This window comes from Telmatherina bonti (genome assembly GCF_933228915.1).
Source record: "Telmatherina bonti genome assembly, chromosome: 1".
In the NCBI taxonomy this organism is placed as follows: domain Eukaryota; kingdom Metazoa; phylum Chordata; class Actinopteri; order Atheriniformes; family Telmatherinidae; genus Telmatherina; species Telmatherina bonti.
Genome location: NC_136619.1, coordinates 1,029,516 through 1,050,582, shown reverse-complemented (window position 1 = coordinate 1,050,582; position 21,067 = coordinate 1,029,516). Strand labels below are relative to the sequence as shown.

At 47.3% G+C, this 21,067-nt stretch overlaps 1 protein-coding gene across 1 annotated transcript in view; it reads left to right on the top strand.

The window, feature by feature from the left end:
* cemip (cell migration inducing hyaluronidase 1) overlaps positions 1-16,958 on the top strand; it is a gene marked incomplete at both ends in the record, with an annotated part of 55,558 nt that extends 38,600 nt beyond the window's left edge. Inside the window, 7 exons of the mRNA XM_079238465.1 lie at positions 4,771-4,982; positions 8,121-8,306; positions 11,881-12,085; positions 12,416-12,502; positions 12,617-12,774; positions 15,719-15,819; positions 16,831-16,958. Coding sequence (XP_079094591.1) covers positions 4,771-4,982; positions 8,121-8,306; positions 11,881-12,085; positions 12,416-12,502; positions 12,617-12,774; positions 15,719-15,819; positions 16,831-16,958 — 1,077 coding nt within the window. The remainder of the gene's footprint in view (positions 1-4,770; positions 4,983-8,120; positions 8,307-11,880; positions 12,086-12,415; positions 12,503-12,616; positions 12,775-15,718; positions 15,820-16,830) is intronic.
* Positions 16,959-21,067: the final 4,109 nt, after the last annotated feature.

The window sequence follows — 21,067 nt, the reverse complement described above, 5'->3', positions numbered from 1 at the left end:
TGTTAGCTGGCTGTTAACTGACTAATAACTAACTGTTAGCTGGCTGTTAACTGGTGAATAACTGGCTGTTAGCTGGCTGTTAACTGGTCAATAACTGGCTGTTAATTGGTCTGTAACTGTCTGTTAGATGGCTGTTAACTGGTCAATAACTGGCTGTTAACTGACTAATGACTAACTGTTAGCTGGCTGTTAACTGGTGAATAACTGGCTGTTAGCTGGCTGTTAACTGGTCAATAACTGGCTGTTAATTGGTCTGTAACTGTCTGTTAGATGGCTGTTAACTGGTCAATAACTGTCTGTTAATTGGTCTGTAACTGTCTGTTAGATGGCTGTTAAGTGGTCAATAACTGGCTTTTAACTGGTCAATAACTGGCTGTTAACTGGTCTGTAACTGTCTGTTAGATGGCTGTTAAGTGGTCAATAACTGGCTTTTAACTGGTCAATAACTGGCTTTTAACTGTTCAATAACTGGGTGTTAACTGGCTAATAACTAACCGTTAGCTGGCTGTTAACTGGTCAGTAACTGGCTGTTAACTGGTCAGTAACTAACTGTTAGCTGGCTGTTAACTGGTCAGTAACTGGCTGTTAACTGGTCAGTAACTAACTGTTAGCTGGCTGTTAACTGGTCAGTAACTGGCTGTTAACTGGTCAGTAACTAACTGTTAGCTGGCTGTTAACTGGTCAGTAACTGGCTGTTAACTGGTCAGTAACTGGCTGTTAACTGGTCAATAACAGGCTGTTAGCTGGCTGTTAACTGGTCAATAACTGTCTGTTAGCTGACTAATAACTAACTGTTAGCTGGCTGTTAACTGGTCAGTAACTGGCTGTTAACTGGTCAATAACAGGCTGTTAGCTGGCTGTTAACTGGTCAATAACTGTCTGTTAGCTGACTAATAACTAACTGTTAGCTGGCTGTTAACTGGTCAGTAACTGGCTGTTAACTGGTCAATAACAGGCTGTTAACTGGCTGTTAACTGGTCAATAACTGTCTGTTAGCTGGCTGTTAACTGGTCAATAACTGGCTGTTAACTGGCTGTTAACTGGTCAGTAACTGGCTGTTAGCTGGCTGGTAACTGGTCAATAACTGGCTGTTAACTGGTCAGTAACTGGCTGTTAGCTGGCTGTTAACTGGTCAATAACTGGCTGTTAGCTGGCTGTTAACTGGTCAATAACTGGCTGTTAACTGGTCAGTAACTGTCTGTTAGATGGCTGTTAACTGGTCAGTAACTGGTTGTTAACTGGTCAATAACTGGCTGTTAACTGGCTAATAACTAACCGTTAGCTGGCTGTTAACTGGTCAGTAACTGGCTGTTAGCTGGTTGTTAACTGGTCAATAACTGGCTGTTATCTGGCTAATAACTAACCGTTAGCTGGCTGTTAACTGGTCAGTAACTGGCTGTTAACTGGTCAGTAACTAACTTTAGCTGGCTGTTAACTGGTCAGTAACTGGCTGTTAACTGGTCAGTAACTAACTGTTAGCTGGCTGTTAACTGGTCAATAACTGGCCAATAATTGTCTGTTAACATGCTGATAACCAGTCATTAACTAGTCAATAACTGGCTGTTAACTGGCTGATAACAAAATGTTAGCTGGCTGTTAACTGGTGAAACACTGACCAATAACTGACTGTTAACTGGTCAAGAACTGGCTGTTAGCTGGCTGTTAACTGACTAATAACTAACTGTTAGCTGGCTGTTAACTGGTGAATAACTGGCTGTTAGCTGGCTGTTAACTGGTCAATAACTGGCTGTTAATTGGTCTGTAACTGTCTGTTAGATGGCTGTTAACTGGTCAATAACTGGCTGTTAACTGACTAATGACTAACTGTTAGCTGGCTGTTAACTGGTGAATAACTGGCTGTTAGCTGGCTGTTAACTGGTCAATAACTGGCTGTTAATTGGTCTGTAACTGTCTGTTAGATGGCTGTTAACTGGTCAATAACTGTCTGTTAATTGGTCTGTAACTGTCTGTTAGATGGCTGTTAAGTGGTCAATAACTGGCTTTTAACTGGTCAATAACTGGCTGTTAACTGGTCTGTAACTGTCTGTTAGATGGCTGTTAAGTGGTCAATAACTGGCTTTTAACTGGTCAATAACTGGCTTTTAACTGTTCAATAACTGGGTGTTAACTGGCTAATAACTAACCGTTAGCTGGCTGTTAACTGGTCAGTAACTGGCTGTTAACTGGTCAGTAACTAACTGTTAGCTGGCTGTTAACTGGTCAGTAACTGGCTGTTAACTGGTCAGTAACTAACTGTTAGCTGGCTGTTAACTGGTCAGTAACTGGCTGTTAACTGGTCAGTAACTAACTGTTAGCTGGCTGTTAACTGGTCAGTAACTGGCTGTTAACTGGTCAGTAACTGGCTGTTAACTGGTCAATAACAGGCTGTTAGCTGGCTGTTAACTGGTCAATAACTGTCTGTTAGCTGACTAATAACTAACTGTTAGCTGGCTGTTAACTGGTCAGTAACTGGCTGTTAACTGGTCAATAACAGGCTGTTAGCTGGCTGTTAACTGGTCAATAACTGTCTGTTAGCTGACTAATAACTAACTGTTAGCTGGCTGTTAACTGGTCAGTAACTGGCTGTTAACTGGTCAATAACAGGCTGTTAACTGGCTGTTAACTGGTCAATAACTGTCTGTTAGCTGGCTGTTAACTGGTCAATAACTGGCTGTTAACTGGCTGTTAACTGGTCAGTAACTGGCTGTTAGCTGGCTGGTAACTGGTCAATAACTGGCTGTTAACTGGTCAGTAACTGGCTGTTAGCTGGCTGTTAACTGGTCAATAACTGGCTGTTAGCTGGCTGTTAACTGGTCAATAACTGGCTGTTAACTGGTCAGTAACTGTCTGTTAGATGGCTGTTAACTGGTCAGTAACTGGTTGTTAACTGGTCAATAACTGGCTGTTAACTGGCTAATAACTAACCGTTAGCTGGCTGTTAACTGGTCAGTAACTGGCTGTTAGCTGGTTGTTAACTGGTCAATAACTGGCTGTTATCTGGCTAATAACTAACCGTTAGCTGGCTGTTAACTGGTCAGTAACTGGCTGTTAACTGGTCAGTAACTAACTTTAGCTGGCTGTTAACTGGTCAGTAACTGGCTGTTAACTGGTCAGTAACTAACTGTTAGCTGGCTGTTAACTGGTCAATAACTGGCCAATAATTGTCTGTTAACATGCTGATAACCAGTCATTAACTAGTCAATAACTGGCTGTTAACTGGCTGATAACAAAATGTTAGCTGGCTGTTAACTGGTGAAACACTGACCAATAACTGACTGTTAACTGGTCAAGAACTGGCTGTTAGCTGGCTGTTAACTGACTAATAACTAACTGTTAGCTGGCTGTTAACTGGTGAATAACTGGCTGTTAGCTGGCTGTTAACTGGTCAATAACTGGCTGTTAATTGGTCTGTAACTGTCTGTTAGATGGCTGTTAACTGGTCAATAACTGGCTGTTAACTGACTAATGACTAACTGTTAGCTGGCTGTTAACTGGTGAATAACTGGCTGTTAGCTGGCTGTTAACTGGTCAATAACTGGCTGTTAATTGGTCTGTAACTGTCTGTTAGATGGCTGTTAACTGGTCAATAACTGTCTGTTAATTGGTCTGTAACTGTCTGTTAGATGGCTGTTAAGTGGTCAATAACTGGCTTTTAACTGGTCAATAACTGGCTGTTAACTGGTCTGTAACTGTCTGTTAGATGGCTGTTAAGTGGTCAATAACTGGCTTTTAACTGGTCAATAACTGGCTTTTAACTGTTCAATAACTGGGTGTTAACTGGCTAATAACTAACCGTTAGCTGGCTGTTAACTGGTCAGTAACTGGCTGTTAACTGGTCAGTAACTAACTGTTAGCTGGCTGTTAACTGGTCAGTAACTGGCTGTTAACTGGTCAGTAACTAACTGTTAGCTGGCTGTTAACTGGTCAGTAACTGGCTGTTAACTGGTCAGTAACTAACTGTTAGCTGGCTGTTAACTGGTCAGTAACTGGCTGTTAACTGGTCAGTAACTAACTGTTAGCTGGCTGTTAACTGGTCAGTAACTGGCTGTTAACTGGTCAGTAACTAACTGTTAGCTGGCTGTTAACTGGTCAGTAACTGGCTGTTAACTGGTCAGTAACTGGCTGTTAAACTCAGAGTATCTCCAGTGGTAATCATTGCTGCTTTTAGGTTATCTATGAACTATTATTCCACATTGAGGTTTGGAAATGCGTCATGACTTCACAGCTGAGTTTGGAGGTGCCATGAAGTCGTCGTGTCGTCACCAGACCAGTCAGCGCTCACTGAGAAAGTCCAGACTCACCTGAAAGTCATGCGGTGTTTTCCAAGTCAATCCCCCAGACCCCTGATTAGTGCTTTATTCCTTTGTTTTGTGCTGTATGGATGTTGTTTGTGCAGCTATGGTAACACTTGACTCCTACACAAATATTCCTGTGGGACAGTAAAATACATTGTATTGCATTAAAACATGTCAGCTGGTATCAGGATCCAGATCGTCTGGGCTTCTGATATTAGAAGGATAAAAAACAAGAACCAAATGTGTTTACGTGAACGATTCTATCCGCTCAGTAACTTTCATAAATGCTTGAAATATTTGTTTTTCCTTCAATGTATTGAAATGTAAATGTTGGTCCACAGATTAGACAGTAAGGAGAGGTGACGTTTCCTTTGTGTTTACTGTAATATGATGTGTGGAAGGTTAAGACACAGCAGGGGGCTCCATGGTCAAGCCTAATTCTGATCCACATTCTTGTTTTGTCCTGGTTTTCCAGATCTACATCCAGACAAGAAACCCGGCCAGCCTGAACATGCATATGGTGAAAGACGAGTATCCTGACCGGCCTCTGACACTAGAGGGCGCTCTGGGGAAGAAGAAGCATTACCAGCAGTTCCAGCCCGTCGTGATGCTGGCCAGGGGTTATACAGTCCACTGGGATCAGGTGGCACCTGCAGAGCTGACCATCTGGATCATTAACTTTAACAGGTCAGTCAGCTGGGATGCATTTTACAATTATTGGAAGGAGATTCACGATTTTTAATTTTATTTATGACAACACCGACACGAAGAAGGGTCAGAACATGGACGAGACATTCATTGCTCCCTCGTCATCTCCAGCGCTCCAGTGACTGAACACAGCCAGAGTTCATTTGCACGAATCGTTGTCTGTTTAGAAAATGATTTCTGGTCTTCATAGAGATGCAAATGAGTTGCAAATGAGATGCAAATGAGATGTAAATCCACTGAAACTGGTAAAAACATGAAGATGAAACACGTTCAGTTTGTCACCTGGGCTGCTTGTCATCTGAGGAGGAGGAGGAGGAGGAGGAGTGGAGGAGGAGGAGGAGGAGCAGGAGGAGGAGGAGCAGGAGGAGTAGGAGGAGGAGGAGCAGGAGGAGTAGGAGGAGGAGGAGGAGGTGCAGTGGCGCCATCTGCAGGTCGTCATGTGAGACTGCAGGACTCTTCTGATCCAGCCTGAACCTGACAGGAGGTGAAGCGGCGACGGTTCACTAAAATACCACGGCAAACCAGACCCGTACCAGACCAGAACCAGACCCGAACCAGACCAGAACCAGACCAGAGGCCTCATATCTAACCCTGCAGCTCCAGACCTGCCGTAGACCAGTCCCAGTCCACTTCTGGGGTTTCTAAAAGCAGGACTTGGCGGTAAAACGTCCCGACCTCCACACCAACTCTGACCCCGGCGTACGACAACATCTGGAGAAACGGGAAACGGCGACACCAAAGGCAGAAAATAAAAAGAAATCTGAGCCATTTGTTCCAAATGAAACATAAACTTTCCCCCAGAATGTTGGACATTAACAGCATCTGCAGAAGAAGAGAAAAAGTTCCTCCAGCACGTAAAACGTCCAGCAGTAAAATGTTCTGAAACCAAGCAGTTCTACATGTTAGAAAAGCCACATCACACAGTTAATAAGTCGTACAGAAGCTGCCGTACTAATAAAGCTCTACATGAAGACCTGCAGGAGGCGGTCGCCATGACAACAGCCCATCATCAGGCTGCTCAGGTGTTTCCTCCACCTGCAGGTACAGAACATGAAGTGATGGTTGGATATAAAATGCTCCCCAATGTGGCTTATCTGTCCCTGCTGGTGGACATGGAACATGGAGACTCTGGACTCCAGTCCAGCACCTTCCAAAGGGAAGGGACTGACAGGTCGGGTCCGCTCCTTTTCCCAACCCAGAGCAGAGGAACAGAATGATGTTCTCCACAGCCAGACGTGGTGTAGCGGCCATCGGGCAGATGGAGGCAGGTGGAGGTGCCTCCATGCCCAGGAGGAAACCTGTTGTACAGCTGCAGATGTGTGCAGATAGTGGAGACGCTACATAACATGCTACTAAATGGTAACGTGTCCCGTTCAGCTGCGACCAGCGCTGTTGTCCCCGACCTCCAACCATCATGTTGGAACCAAACTGCTGCCAAACGTCTAGAAGTGATGCAACACATCAGAGGTGGACAATTCTCATTTATTCACAAGTTTAGTCTCATTTCTGTCTTTATGTCTCCGTCTCCTGCACCTCCTCCTCTGCCAGGACACGCCTGCTGGGGGGACAAGATGCACTTTCTCCCTACATTTTACTGTCTGACCACTTTATTTGTCCTTTCTGGATAAGTCCGGTGGTCTGATGAGACGCTGACAGCATCTGTCCCCTGCTGACCTCCTCTGTCTTTCTGCTGGTGCTGATGTCCATCCCGTCTCCACCAGATAAAATACTTTTACATTTTACAACTTTATCTGTTGCAAGCCCCTCTCAGCTATGGGGTCCCACAGGGGTCCATTTTAGGTCCACTTCTTCTCTCCCTGTGTACGTTACCGCTAGATTCTGTTTCTCAGAGGCATGAAGTTGCTTTGCTGACAATAATCAGATCTACTTCCTCTGAAACCGCAGGAGGATTCTTCATACCCCCAGATGCTTGTGTGATCTAAAAGGATTGAAACTTTCTCCTCTTAAATAAGGAAAATATTGTGGTGTTTGGAGCTCTGAGCTTTTAAACGGTACCGTCAGTGTTCTGGGTCTGCTCTCCTCACGCTGTCAGACCCATCCTAACAATCTTGGGTTGATCATCGATGATTCCTTTAACTTCCATCGGCAGGTTGACTCTGGAGTTTCCAGTGTTTGCTTTAACTTCAGGCTGATTGGTAAATGAAATCCTTTTCTTCCCAGGCCTGAACGAGAGAAGGTCCTCCACCTGCTCATCATGTCCCGTTAGATCATCACAGCTCTCTTTATGTCGGCACTGATCAGCTGACTTTCGGCTTCTTACAGGAACACGACGGTATCATCACGTCACCCCGGGCTCGCTTCTCTGCTTCCAGTTAGTTTTAGGACCCAGGACCAGATTTTCTGAATGTTTTTTAAAGCCGTAGTGGTTTTGGCTCCACCTCCAGCCGGGACTCTGAGGTCCTCTGACTGGAGGTCCCATCCAGGGACCTGGATCCAGGCAGACGGAGCTTCTCTGCTGCTGGAACAGCCTTCACCACATCAGATCCGCCCAGGCCCTTAAAACTTGAGCCTGTCCTTTGTGTCTTTTATTCTTATTCTAGTGTTTTTTTCTAGATTTTATTTAATTCTTTTGAGTAGAATTTCATTTTATATTGTGGAGCATTTGTTGTTTTGTTGTTGAGCACTTTGTGCAGCTGCTGTTACAAAAATAAACTTAAGCCAGAAACCTTCAGGTCTGTTTGGTAAAGAAGTTAACTAACTGCACGGTCTCGTCTGCATCAGCGCTCTGTGGATTCTGGGCTATTTTGTTCATTTCTTTCATGGCAGCAGTTACAAATCAAGTCTTCATAAGTTTTCTGAATAAAATCTGATTTGAACTACAGAGGTCCAGATGTGCTTCTCTCATTCATTTTAATGACTTATCAGATGTAAATAAAGTTGTGAGCTGCTGGACCGCAGGACTTTCCTCCTTGTGAATAAAGGATCAATCGATCCAGCAGGCTGAGAATCACCAGTTATTTTATTTATATCGTGCTCATCACAGTGAAAAGAACCGGTTGTGAAGTTACTCTCAGATCCAGAGACTAGTCATTTTCCTGATTGGACATTTCCACAGTGCTGTCCTCTTCTAAAGTTCTGCTTCTGTTCTGGTGCCAGAAACGACTGGATCAGTTTGGGCCTCTGCTACCCACATGGCACCAACTTCACCATCATCTCTGACCTCCACAACCGCCTCACCAAGCAGACCCGCAAGACCGGCGTCTTCATGAGGACCACTCAGAGGGACAAGGTCCAACACTCACAGCTGGCTAGAGGATACTACTACTGGGAGGAGGAAACCAGGTCAGACACACACACACTTTTACCAAATTATTTTCAATTTGAGTTTCTCATTCGTAATTAAACGCAGCATTTACAGAAAGCAGTCCAACGTGCTCTTATAGCTCATTGATGCAAATAAGTTTTAACTGGAACATAACCCTCACGATTCTGTTCATAACTTATATGGACAGAATTTCTAGGTGCAGCCGAGGTGTTGAGGGGATCCGGCTTGGTGTCCTCAGGATTGGGTCCCTGCTTTTTGCAGATGACGTGGTCCTGTTGGCTTCATCTGGTCGTGATCTCCAGCTCTCACTTGAACGATTCGAGTGTGAAGCAGCTGGGATGAGAATCAGCACCTCCAAATCTGAGACCATGGTCCTCAGCCGGAATAGGGTGGATTGTCCTCTCCGGGTCGGGAGTCAGGTCCTGTCTCAAGTGGAGGAGTTTAAATATCTCGGGGTCTTGTTCACGAGTGAGGGAAGGATGGAGCGTGAGATGGACAGACGGATCGGTGCGGCGTCTGCAGTAATGCGGACTCTGCGTCGGTCTGTCGTGATGAAGAAGGAGCTGAGCCAGAAGGCGAAGCTCTCGATTTACCAGTCGATCTACGTTCCTACCCTCACCTATGGTCATGAGCTGTGGGTCGTCACCGAAAGAAGGAGATCTCGTATACAGGCGGCTGAAATGAGTTTCATTATTTCCATCCGATGGATGGATGGATGGATGGATGGATGAATGGATGGATGGATGGATGGATGAATGGATGGATGGATGGGTGGATGGATGGATGAATGGATGGGTGGATGAATGGATGGATGGATGGATGGATGGATGGATGGATGGATGGATGGATGGATGAATGGATGGGTGGATGAATGGATGGATGGATGGATGGATGGATGGATGGATGGGTGGATGGATGGATGGATGGATGGGTGGATGGATGGATGGATGGGTGGATGGGTGGATGGATGGATGGATGAATGGATGGGTGGATGGATGGGTGGATGGATGGATGGATGGATGGGTGGATGGGTGGATGGGTGGATGGATGGATGGGTGGATGGATGGATGAATGGATGGGTGGATGGGTGGATGGATGGGTGGATGGGTGGATGGGTGGATGGGTGGATGGATGGATGGGTGGATGGGTGGATGGATGGATGGGTGGATGGATGGATGGATGGGTGGATGGGTGGATGGATGGATGGATGGATGGGTGGATGGGTGGATGGATGGGTGGATGGATGGGTGGATGGATGGATGGATGGATGGATGGATGGATGGGTGGATGGGTGGATGGATGGATGGGTGGATTATGGATGGATAATGGATGGATGGATAAATCGATGGATGGATGGAGGGGTGGATGGATGGATGGATGGATGGGTGGATGGATGGATGGATGGGTGGATGGATGGATGAATGGATGGGTGGATGGGTGGATGGATGGGTGGATGGGTGGATGGGTGGATGGATGGATGGATGGGTGGATGGGTGGATGGATGGATGGATGGGTGGATGGGTGGATGGATGGATGGATGGGTGGATGGGTGGATGGATGGATGAATGGATGGGTGGATGGGTGGATGGATGGGTGGATGGGTGGATGGGTGGATGGATGGATGGATGGATGGGTGGATGGATGGATGGATGGATGGGTGGATGGATGGATGGATGGATGGATGGGTGGGTGGGTGGATGGATGGATGGATGGATGGGTGGATGGATGGATGGATGGATGGATGAACAGATATGTTAGATGTAACAGAGCCATGTATTATGCATGTTTTTTTCCATATTGATGACTGTACAAGATATTGTTTGCAACAAAATGCTGGAGAGTTCTTGTGTATACAAATTTTTCAAGGATTTTTTTAAAACATGGAAGTAGAGATTGGACGCTTTTTGGAAAAAACACTTTGATTACCAGTTATATAAACAGGAATGACTTCAGCCATCTTAACGCCAGTTTCTAATGAGAGACAGGAAGTTAGAGGTTTTATAATGAGGTTTTAACCTCTTTTATGACCTGCTGCTGATGGTTTTAACTGCTCAATAATTTACAGAACTTCAGTTAAATCAGGTGGATCAAAATGACTAAAGACGGTGAAACAACCAGAAATCAAGTGAGCTACTGCAGGAATTTTTCCTCCCGTGGTGGGACCCACATGCGATCTCATAAGGGTTGCTGATGTTCTTCCCTGCTTCCATAAACTGTCCTGGTGATTGTGGTGAAACATTATTCCTATTCAGAAGATGTTTAGTGGTTGACCATGTTGCTTTTGTGTTGTTAAAAGATCATTCAAATTTGTCACTATAATAATTTTTCTTTGCTGCTCTAATAATATGATTAAATTTGTTTTTATACCCTGTAAAGATACTTTTTTTTAGGAGAGTACAATAAATAACACTATAAACCCTGTTCTCTGTGTCATGGTATGAGCAACTCGCTCAGTTTTACCATTACGTGTGTTGGCAGGGTGGACAAGTCATACTTCACATAGTCACGTTCTCTTGCTGCATGCATAGCAAGGAGCAGCTCTCTCTGGTTTGGATGAACTGAGTTAGTATAATCCTCACTGATGTAAATTCCTGGGTGTTTTACGACTTTAGTCTCTCTGTGGATGCATGGATGGATGAATGGATGAATGTATGGATGGATGATTATATGGATGGGTGGATGAATGTATGAATGGATAGATAGATGAATGTATGGATGGATGAATATATGAATGGATGGATGAATGTATGAATGAATAGATGAATGAATGTATGGATAGATGACTATATGAATAGATGAATGTATGGATGGATGGATGAATGTTTGTATGGATTAATATATGAATGTATGTATGGATAAATGTATGAATGGATGAATATATGAATGGATGGATGGATAATTGTATGGATGGATGGATGAATGTATGAATGGATAGATGGATGAATGTATGGATGTATGAATATATGAATGGATGTATGAATGTATGGATGTATGTATAGATGAATGTATGGATGGATGAATATATGAATGATAGATGGATGGATGGATGGATGGATGGATGAATGGATGGATGAATATATGAATGTATGTATGGATGAATGTATGGATGGATGGATGAATATATGAATGGATAGATGGATGGATGGATGGATGGATGGATGAATATATGAATGGATAGATGGATGGATGGATGAATGGATGGATGGATGAATGTATGAATGGATAGATGGATGAATGTATGGATGTATGTATAGATGAATGTATGGATGGATGAATATATGAATGATGGATGGATGGATGGATGGATGAATGGATGGATGGATGAATATATGAATGGATAGATGGATGGATGGATCAAACAAGTGTTTTTTTAATTCAGTTTGCTGTTGGACGAAAACTAAAATAAAAGTTTTCTAATTAAGGAAAATGCAGTATATTTAGTTAAAAATATCAATTTAAATTATTATTGTAAATATTGATAACTGATTAATATAATCATAGAAACACATTCAGAGGCTGCAGGAATCAGAACAGCATCCATTCTGGTGCGGCTGCAGATTCTGGTTCATGTTGATTTTCTCTGTTCTTCAGCCTCCTCTTCCTCAAAGTAAAGGCACATCATGACAGGGATCAGTTCGCCTTCTGCTCTGTCAAAGGTTGTGAGAGGGTGAAGATCACCGCCGTCATCCCAGCTGGAAGTCCACCCAGCAACTGTCTGCCGCAGGCCTATCCCAGGCACGCCGAGCTGCCTGTGGTGGATGTTCCCATGCCCAGAAAGATTCCCAGCATCAGAATGGTGAGCTCAGGTGTTCCACTGAATCCTCCTTTACCTGTACATCTGCCGACATTCAGGAGGACAGAATTAACCAAATCATAACACAAATCACACTGTTTCACAGTCTTGTATTTTGTGGAGAAAGTATGTGGATGTGACAAACATAAGAACATGTTTGCCACTTCCCCGTGGCAAAGCCGCTATGTTTCAGGCTCGCTAAGCAGGAGGTTGCTACGTCTCTGGACTACCTGGTTCCAAAATCTGACTCTCATTGATGTAAAAGTCTTTCATTCTTTTAGTTCACTGATATGATTGTTAATGCATCTCCATTTGTTGCTGGTTTCTCTTCAGAACTCACCAGAACATTTCCTGGAGGTCCGACTAGAGTCCTACAACACTCGCTTCTTCCACATTAAGGAAGACTTTGCTTTCACAGAGGTAGTTTTTATTAAACTCATTTAGTTTTGCATGTGATTTAAATCAGTAAAATAACATGATAAAAACAAAGCAATGACCCAGAACGAGTCTGATTGGCTGCTTTGTTAAATCTAGGTGAACGGCAGGAAGCTGTACCAATCAGAAGACGGGGTGCAGCTGACAGTGATCAGTGGGAATGATGGGAAGATTTTTGAGACCAAAGTCTTCAGGAATTTCATCCTCCAGGGAATCCCGGCACAGTTGGAGAGCTACGTCAGTGGACTGAGAGATGGGTACAGATCTGCATCCGGGCAGCATCACAAAAAAAGTTCAACAAACTGGGTCCATTCTGAAATTCTGGCTTAACTGACTTATCCGGGGTCGGGTCGCGGGGGCAGCAGCCTAAGCAGGGAAGCCCAGACTTCCCTCTCCCCAGCCACATTTGCCAACTCTGCGGGGGGGATCCCGAGGCGTTCCCAGGCCAGCCGAGAGATATAATCCCTCCAGCGTGTCCTGGGTCTTCCCCGTGGTCTCCTCCCAGTGGGACGTGCCTGGTACACCTCACCAGGGAGGTCCAGGAGGCATCCTGACCAGATGCCCGAGCCACCTCAACTGGTTCCTCTCGATGTGGAGGAGCAGCGGCTCTACTCTGATCTCCTCCCGGATGACCGAGCTCCTCACCCTATCTCTAAGGGAGAGCCCGGCCACCCTGCGGAGGAAACTCATTTCAGCCGCCTGTATACGAGATCTCCTTCTTTCGGTCACGACCCACAGCTCATGACCATAGGTGAGGGTAGGAACGTAGATCGACTGGTAAATGGAGAGCTTCGCCTTCTGGCTCAGCTCCTTCTTCACTACGACAGACCGGCGCAGAGTCCGCATTACTGCAGACGCCGCACCGATCCGTCTGTCGATCTCGCGCTCCATCCTTCCCTCACTCGTGAACAAGACCCCGAGATATTTAAACTCCTCCACTTGAGGCAGGACCTGACTCCCGACCCGGAGAGGGCAATCCACCCTATTCCGGCTGAGGACCATGGTCTCAGATTTGGAGGTGCTGATTCTCATCCCAGCCGCTTCACACTCGGCAGCGAATCGCTCAAGTGAGAGTTGGAGATCACGACCAGATGAAGCCAACAGGACCACGTCATCTGCAAAAAGCAGGGACCCAATCCTGAGGCCACCAAGTCGGATCCCCTCAACCCCTCGGCTGCGCCTAGAAATTCTGTCCATATAAGTTATGAACAGAATTGGTGATAAAGGGCAGCCTTGGTGGAGTCCAACCCTCACCGGAAACAAATCCGACTTACTACCGGCAATGCGGACCAAGCTCTGACACCTATTGTACAGGGACCGGACAGCTCGTACAATGGGTCCGGTACCCCATACTCCCGGAGTACCCCCCATAGGAGCCCCCGGGGGACACGGTCGAACGCCTTCTCCAGGTCCACAAAGCACATGTAGACTGGTTGGGCAAACTCCCATGCCCCCTCCAGGACCCCAAAGAGGGTATAGAGCTGGTCCACTGTTCCGTGACCAGGACAAAAACCACACTGCTCCTCCTCAATCCGAGATTCGACTATCTGGCGGACCCGCTCTGCCTCCTCATCGGAAGACGTGTTGGTAGGATTGAGGAGGTCTTCGAAGTATTCCCTCCACCGACCCACAACGTCCCGAGTTGAGGTCAGCAGCTCCCCATCTCTACTGTACACAGTGTTGATGGAGCACTGCTTCCCCCCCCTGAGCCGCCGGATGGTGGACCACAATCCCCTCGAAGCCGTCCGGAAGTCTTTCTCCGTGGCCTCACCGAACTCCTCCCATGCCCGAGTTTTTGCCTTGGCGACAGCCAAAGCCGCATGCCGCTTAGCCTGTCGGTACCCATCAGCTGCCTCCAGAGTCCCACAGGCCAAGAAGGCCCGATAGGACTCCTTCTTCAGCTTGACGGCATCCCTCACTGCTGGTGTCCACCAACGAGTCCTGGGATTACCGCCACGACAGGCACCAACGACCTTACAGCCACAGCTCCGGCTGGCTGCCTCAGCAATAGAGGCACGGAACACAGCCCATTCGGACTCAATGTCCCCCACCTCACTCGGGACATGGTTGAAGCTCTGCTGAAGGTGGGAGTTGAAGCTCGCTCTGACGGGGGACTCAGCCAGACGTTCCCAGTAGATCCTCACAACACGTTTGGGCCTGCCAGATCTGACCGGCTCCCCCCCCCACCATCTGAGCCAAGGTGCCACTCTCATGTTGGAACATGGTGTTCGTTACGGACAATCCATGACGAGCACAGAAGTCCAATAACAAAACACCATTTGGGTTCAGAGGGGGGGGACCATGCCTCCCAATCACTCCCCTCCAGGTCTCACTGTCATTGCCCACGTGAACATTGAAGTCCCCCAGCAGAACAATGGAGTCCCCAGAAGGAGCACCCTCCAGCACTCCCTCCAAGGACCCCAGAAAGGGTGGGTACTCTGAACTGCTGTTCGGTGCATAAGCACAGACAATAGTCAGGACCCGTCCCCCCACCCGGAGGGGTCGAGGTGAGTCCAACTATATCTAGTCGGAACCGCTCAACCTCGCGCACAAGCTCAGGCTCCTTCCCCACCAGAGAGGTGACGTTCCACGTCCCTAGAGCCAGCTTCTGCAGCCGGGGATCGGACCACCAGGGTCCCCACCCCTTGCTGCCGCCCAGCTCACATTGCACCCGACCCCTACGGCTCCTCCTGCAGATGGTGAGCCCACGGGAGGTGGGGCCCATGTAACCCTTTTGGGCTGAGCCCGACGGGGCCCCTTGGGCGAAGGCCCGGCCACCAGACAGTCACTCTTGTGCCCCACCCACAGACCACCACAGACCTCCACAGACCACCGCAGACCACCAGAGGCCTCCCCAGACCACCACAGGCAACCACAGACCACCACAGACCACCGCAGACCTCCACAGACCACTGCAGACCACTGCAGACCACCAGAGGCCTCCCCAGACCACCACAGACCACCAAAGGCCACCACAGACCACCACAGACCACTACAGACCTCCCCAGGCCACCAAAGGCCACCACAGACCACCACAGGAATCCAGACCACCACAGACCACCACAGACCTCCCCAGGCCACCACAGACCACCACAGACCTCCCCAGGCCACCACAGACCACCACAGACCTCCCCGGGCCACCACAGACCACCACAGACCACCACAGACCTCCGTGTGACTGAACTGTCTCTCTGCCTGCAGTACCATCGTCCTCATCACATCTAAAGGCCGACTGATCACCAGGGGATCCTGGACCAGAGTCCTGGAGAGTCTTGGTGCAAACAGGAACATCAAACTGAGAGGTGAAGTGACCTAACAACGTTATAACAGACATTAATTAGTCATTTTTTCAGTGTGTCTTATTGAAGTCCGATTAGTTCTAGTTTTCCATCTGGTCTGGATCATTTTAACAAAAGTTTGAAAGATTTGTGGTCAGTTTTTTCCTGATGCAACATCCAGCGTAGACATTGCAATCCATAACAGATATGTAATTATAAATTTACACATCTAAGAACATTTAAAAAAGATCCAAATGTAGAAATAAATATTCTGTGGAACGAATAATTCATTGGATTGGATCTCAGAGCTGTAATAAGGACGCAGAATGCACGTCTGATGATGTAACGACAGCATTCACTCTGTTTTATCAGCAAACTGCACAAAAGATGCTAAATATTTTTTATTTCCAATAAATGCAGTTCTGTTATGTTACATGATCCTTTTCTAGGTATTTTCCAGCAAAGTTAAATAGAATGACAAACTAATAACTTTATCATTGAGGGCATTAATAAGATGTCTTTGATTTAAAGTGGCTGAAATAATTTGATCTTTATTATTTTCATGTGAAACGGACAAAACTATGATAGAGTATATTAATTTAATTTTTAGTATTAGATGTTTGCTAATAGCTTAGATTTAGCCAGGATCTGATTCTAATTAGGATCCACCAAATGATGTTCAAAATCACAAAAAGCAGCCAGAATATCACTCGTTTTATTCTGGAGCTCAGGTATTTAAATTATTTTCAATAAAAATTATTTAAAACAAATACAGAATAATATTAAATGGAAATCAACGTCGCAGAGAAAGTCAAAACAGCAATTTTCAAAATAAGTGTGTTTGATTTTCACCATTGTAAATCTGAAGTACTTTTTCATTTTGGATTAACCTCATGTTGATCAATATCGATGTAGGTCGACGTATTTTTACTCTCCTCACGACGTTCATATGATTGTTTCGAAACAGAACTGGACTTTCTGTCGGCTTCAGGTCAGTGGACCAAACCTCAGACTGAAATGTTTTATTTTCTGCAGATAAGCTGGTGTTCGTGGGCTTCAAGGCTCCTTTCCGCCCTGACTGGGTCAGTCTGGAGGTCAGCAGTGACCGGGCCAAGATACATCAGGTCCTGCCCATCCCCGTGGTCCAGAAGAAGAAGCTATGAACGGCAGCAGAGTAGAGCGATCGCAACCTAACCAGACCGACACACACCAAACAACACACACCGCCAGCAGAGCCAGAACCAGCTGCTCCAAGTCATCGGTCCAGAACTGAATCAGTAAAGACTGTAGGCGTTTCGTTTGGAAGGAGTAATCCCCCCCCCCCCCGTCTCATCGTTCAGCCAGCAGGACATGAACATGCTGGAGTGAATCTGAACAACTTCAGAACTTTGTCTGAACGCGCCACATTCCTGCTGAGTCAGCAGATTTAACCGAGCTGTTTCTCTCTTCTAGGTTTGGTTTGGTACAGAAGGACGGGCTTAGTTCAGGCAACAACATCGCGCGGGGGGGGGGGGGGGGGGGGGGGGGGGGGGGGGATGGCAGAGCTGGCTACAAAGACAAGTCATACCAATATGATGTTGGAGATATGAGACATTTTATACAAAGATTTTTGAAAAACCAGATGAAGGTCAGCCTCATGGTCCAGCTGATCGTCCAGCTGATCGTCCAGCTGTCTTCCAGCTGATCGTCCAGCTGTCTTCCAGCTGATCGTCCAGCTGATCGTCCAGCTGTCTTCCAGCTGATCGTCCAGCTGATCGTCCAGCTGTCTTCCAGCTGATCGTCCAGCTGATCGTCCAGCTGATCGTCCAGCTGTCTTCCAGCTGATCGTCCAGCTGTCTTCCAGCTGATCGTCCAGCTGATCGTCCAGCTGTCTTCCAGCTGATCGTCCAGCTGATCGTCCAGCTGATCGTCCAGCTGTCTTCCAGCTGATCGTCCAGCTGTCTTCCAGCTGATCGTCCAGCTGTCTTCCAGCTGATCGTCCAGCTGATCGTCCAGCTGTCTTCCAGCTGATCGTCCAGCTGATCGTCCAGCTGATCGTCCAGCTGTCTTCCAGCTGATCGTCCAGCTGATCGTCCAGCTGATCGTCCAGCTGATCGTCCAGCTGTCTTCCAGCTGATCGTCCAGCTGATCGTCCAGCTGTCTTCCAGCTGATCGTCCAGCTGATCGTCCAGCTGTCTTCCAGCTGATGGTCCAGCTGATGGTCCAGCTGATCGTCCAGCTGATCGTCCAGCTGATCGTCCAGCTGTCTTCCAGCTGATCGTCCAGCTGATCGTCCAGCTGTCTTCCAGCTGATCGTCCAGCTGTCTTCCAGCTGATCTTCCAGCTGATCGTCCAGCTGTCTTCCAGCTGATCGTCCAGCTGTCTTCCAGCTGATCGTCCAGCTGATCGTCCAGCTGATCGTCCAGCTGATCGTCCAGCTGTCTTCCAGCTGTCGTCCAGCTGATCGTCCAGCTGATCGTCCAGCTGTCTTCCAGCTGATCGTCCAGCTGATCGTCCAGCTGATCGTCCAGCTGATCGTCCAGCTGTCTTCCAGCTGATCGTCCAGCTGATCGTCCAGCTGTCTTCCAGCTGATCGTCCAGCTGATCGTCCAGCTGTCTTCCAGCTGATGGTCCAGCTGATCGTCCAGCTGATCGTCCAGCTGATCGTCCAGCTGTCTTCCAGCTGATCGTCCAGCTGATCGTCCAGCTGTCTTCCAGCTGATCGTCCAGCTGTCTTCCAGCTGATCTTCCAGCTGATCGTCCAGCTGTCTTCCAGCTGATCGTCCAGCTGTCTTCCAGCTGATCGTCCAGCTGATCGTCCAGCTGATCGTCCAGCTGTCTTCCAGCTGTCGTCCAGCTGATCGTCCAGCTGATCGTCCAGCTGTCTTCCAGCTGATCATCCAGCTGATCTTCCAGCTGATCGTCCAGCTGATCGTCCAGCTGTCTTCCAGCTGATCGTCCAGCTGTCTTCCAGCTGATCGTCCAGCTGTCTTCCAGCTGATCGTCCAGCTGATCTTCCAGCTGATCGTCCAGCTGATCGTCCAGCTGATCGTCCAGCTGTCTTCCAGCTGATCGTCCAGCTATTCTTTAGTGTTTTATCTGTGGATTGTCAAAATGTTGGGAGATCTGAGTCTTTCAGAAGAGGACCAGGATTTAGAGCCTCATGCTGTTTCAGGTCTCCATCTGAGAACCTGTGAAGCAGGAGGAAACTGGTGTTGTAAACAGTTTAGCTGTTTGGTGATGAAAGAGATCAGGAGAGCAGAACCACAACAAGCAGCTTGGAAGCTAAGAGAGATGATGCTTTCTGTCTGTAGTTTCATCATCTGGATCTCTGTCTTCACACACATGAACATGAGGAAGACGACCAGCTCTCCGGAAAACTTATAAAGCAGATGTTTTCCAGAACAAAATAATCATCCATTCATCCTTTTCAGACCTCAGTGATGATTCATCAAATGAAAACATCAGAGTATAAAGAGTTCATCTATGGACATGATTCATGGCTGAACCGCGCTGTTGTCCAGCAGATCTGCATGATGTTGAGGAGCACAGCTCAGAGTTTGGATGCAGGAGGATCGTCCTGAGGAGCTCTCTTGCTTCCTGCTGTGGTGCTTTTTTTCCCCATTTCTGATCCGTCCATTCAGTTCAGGAGGAACCAGACTCTGATCCTTGTTCTGGTCGGCCATGTTCCCACAGCCTCTGCTGAAACAGCTGGTCTCTTTTTTCAGAGGTTGGTTGATTAAAAACCGTCACTGATGAGATATTATTAATTATCTACAGTTATAACTGCGCTGTGTGTATGCTGTATGAACACACTCCCTTACAGCTCCATGTTAAACCCTCCGTATCTCACCTTGTTGCCTCGTGTTCCCTGTAGAACGAAGCTGATGTAAATTTCATTGCCTGTAAAGTCGTTCCTTTCATGTTTTATAACCAGTTTGTACAGAAATAAAAACCGGATAGCCTGAATGTCTTTAATGTGACCGAGAAAACTAGAATTACAGGATTATAGCTGGGGGGGAGGGCTGAGAGACGGAACCGTCAGAACCTTTAGCTACAATTGGACCGAGATGGAACCTTTAGCTACAAGTGCACCCAAGACGGAACCGGCAGAACCTTTAGCTACGAGTGGACCCGAGACGGAACCTTTAGCTACGAGTGGACCCAAGACGGAACCTTTAGCTACAAGTGCACCCGAGACGGAACCGGCGGAACCTTCAGCTACAAGTGGACCCAAGACGGAACCTTTAGCTACAAGTGCACCCGAGACGGAACCGGCGGAACCTTCAGCTACGAGTGGACCCAAGACGGAATTGGCGGAACCTTTAGCTACAATTGGACCCGAGACGGAAGCTTTAGCTACGAGTGGACCCAAGACGGAACCTTTAGCTACGAGTGGACCCAAGACGGAACCTTTAGCTACAAGTGCACCCGAGACGGAACCGGCGGAACGTTCAGCTACGAGTGGACTCCAGATGGAACCAGCAGAAATTTGAGTACAAGTGGACCTGAGACGGAACCAGCAGAACCTTTAGCTACAAGTGTACCAGAGACAGAACCAGCAGAACCTTTAGCTACGAGTGGACCCAAGACGGAACCTGCAGAACCTTTAGCTACGAGTGGACGCAAGACGGAACCTTTAGCTACGAGTGGACAAAAGACGGAACCTTTAGCTACGAGTGGACGCAAGACGGAACCTTTAGCTACGAGTGGACACAAGACGGAACCTTTAGCTACGAGTGGACCCAAGACGGAACCTTGAGCTACAAGTGTGCCCGAGACAGAACCAGCAGAACCTTTAGCTACGAGTGGACCCAAGATGGAACCTTTAGCCACAAGTGTACCCGAGATAGAACCAGCAGAACCTTTAGCTACGAGTGGACCCAAGACGGAACCTTTAGCTACAAGTGGACCCAAGACGGAACCTTCAGCTACAAGTGCACCTGAGACGGAACCGGCGGAACCTTTAGCTACGAGTGGACCCAAGACGGAACCTTTAGCCACAAGTGTACCCGAGACAGCACCAGCAGAACCTTTGGCTATGTGTGGACCCAAGACGGAACCTTTAGCTACAAGTGTACCCGAGACGGAACCAGCAGAACCTTTAGCTACGAGTGGACGCAAGACGGAACCTTTAGCTACGAGTGGACCCAAGACGAAACCTTTAGCTACGTGTGCACCCGAGACGGAACCGGCGGAACCTTCAGCTACGAGTGGAACTGAGACAGAACTGACGGACCCTTTAGCTACAAGTGGACCAGAGACAGAATTGGCGGAACCTTTAGCTACAAGT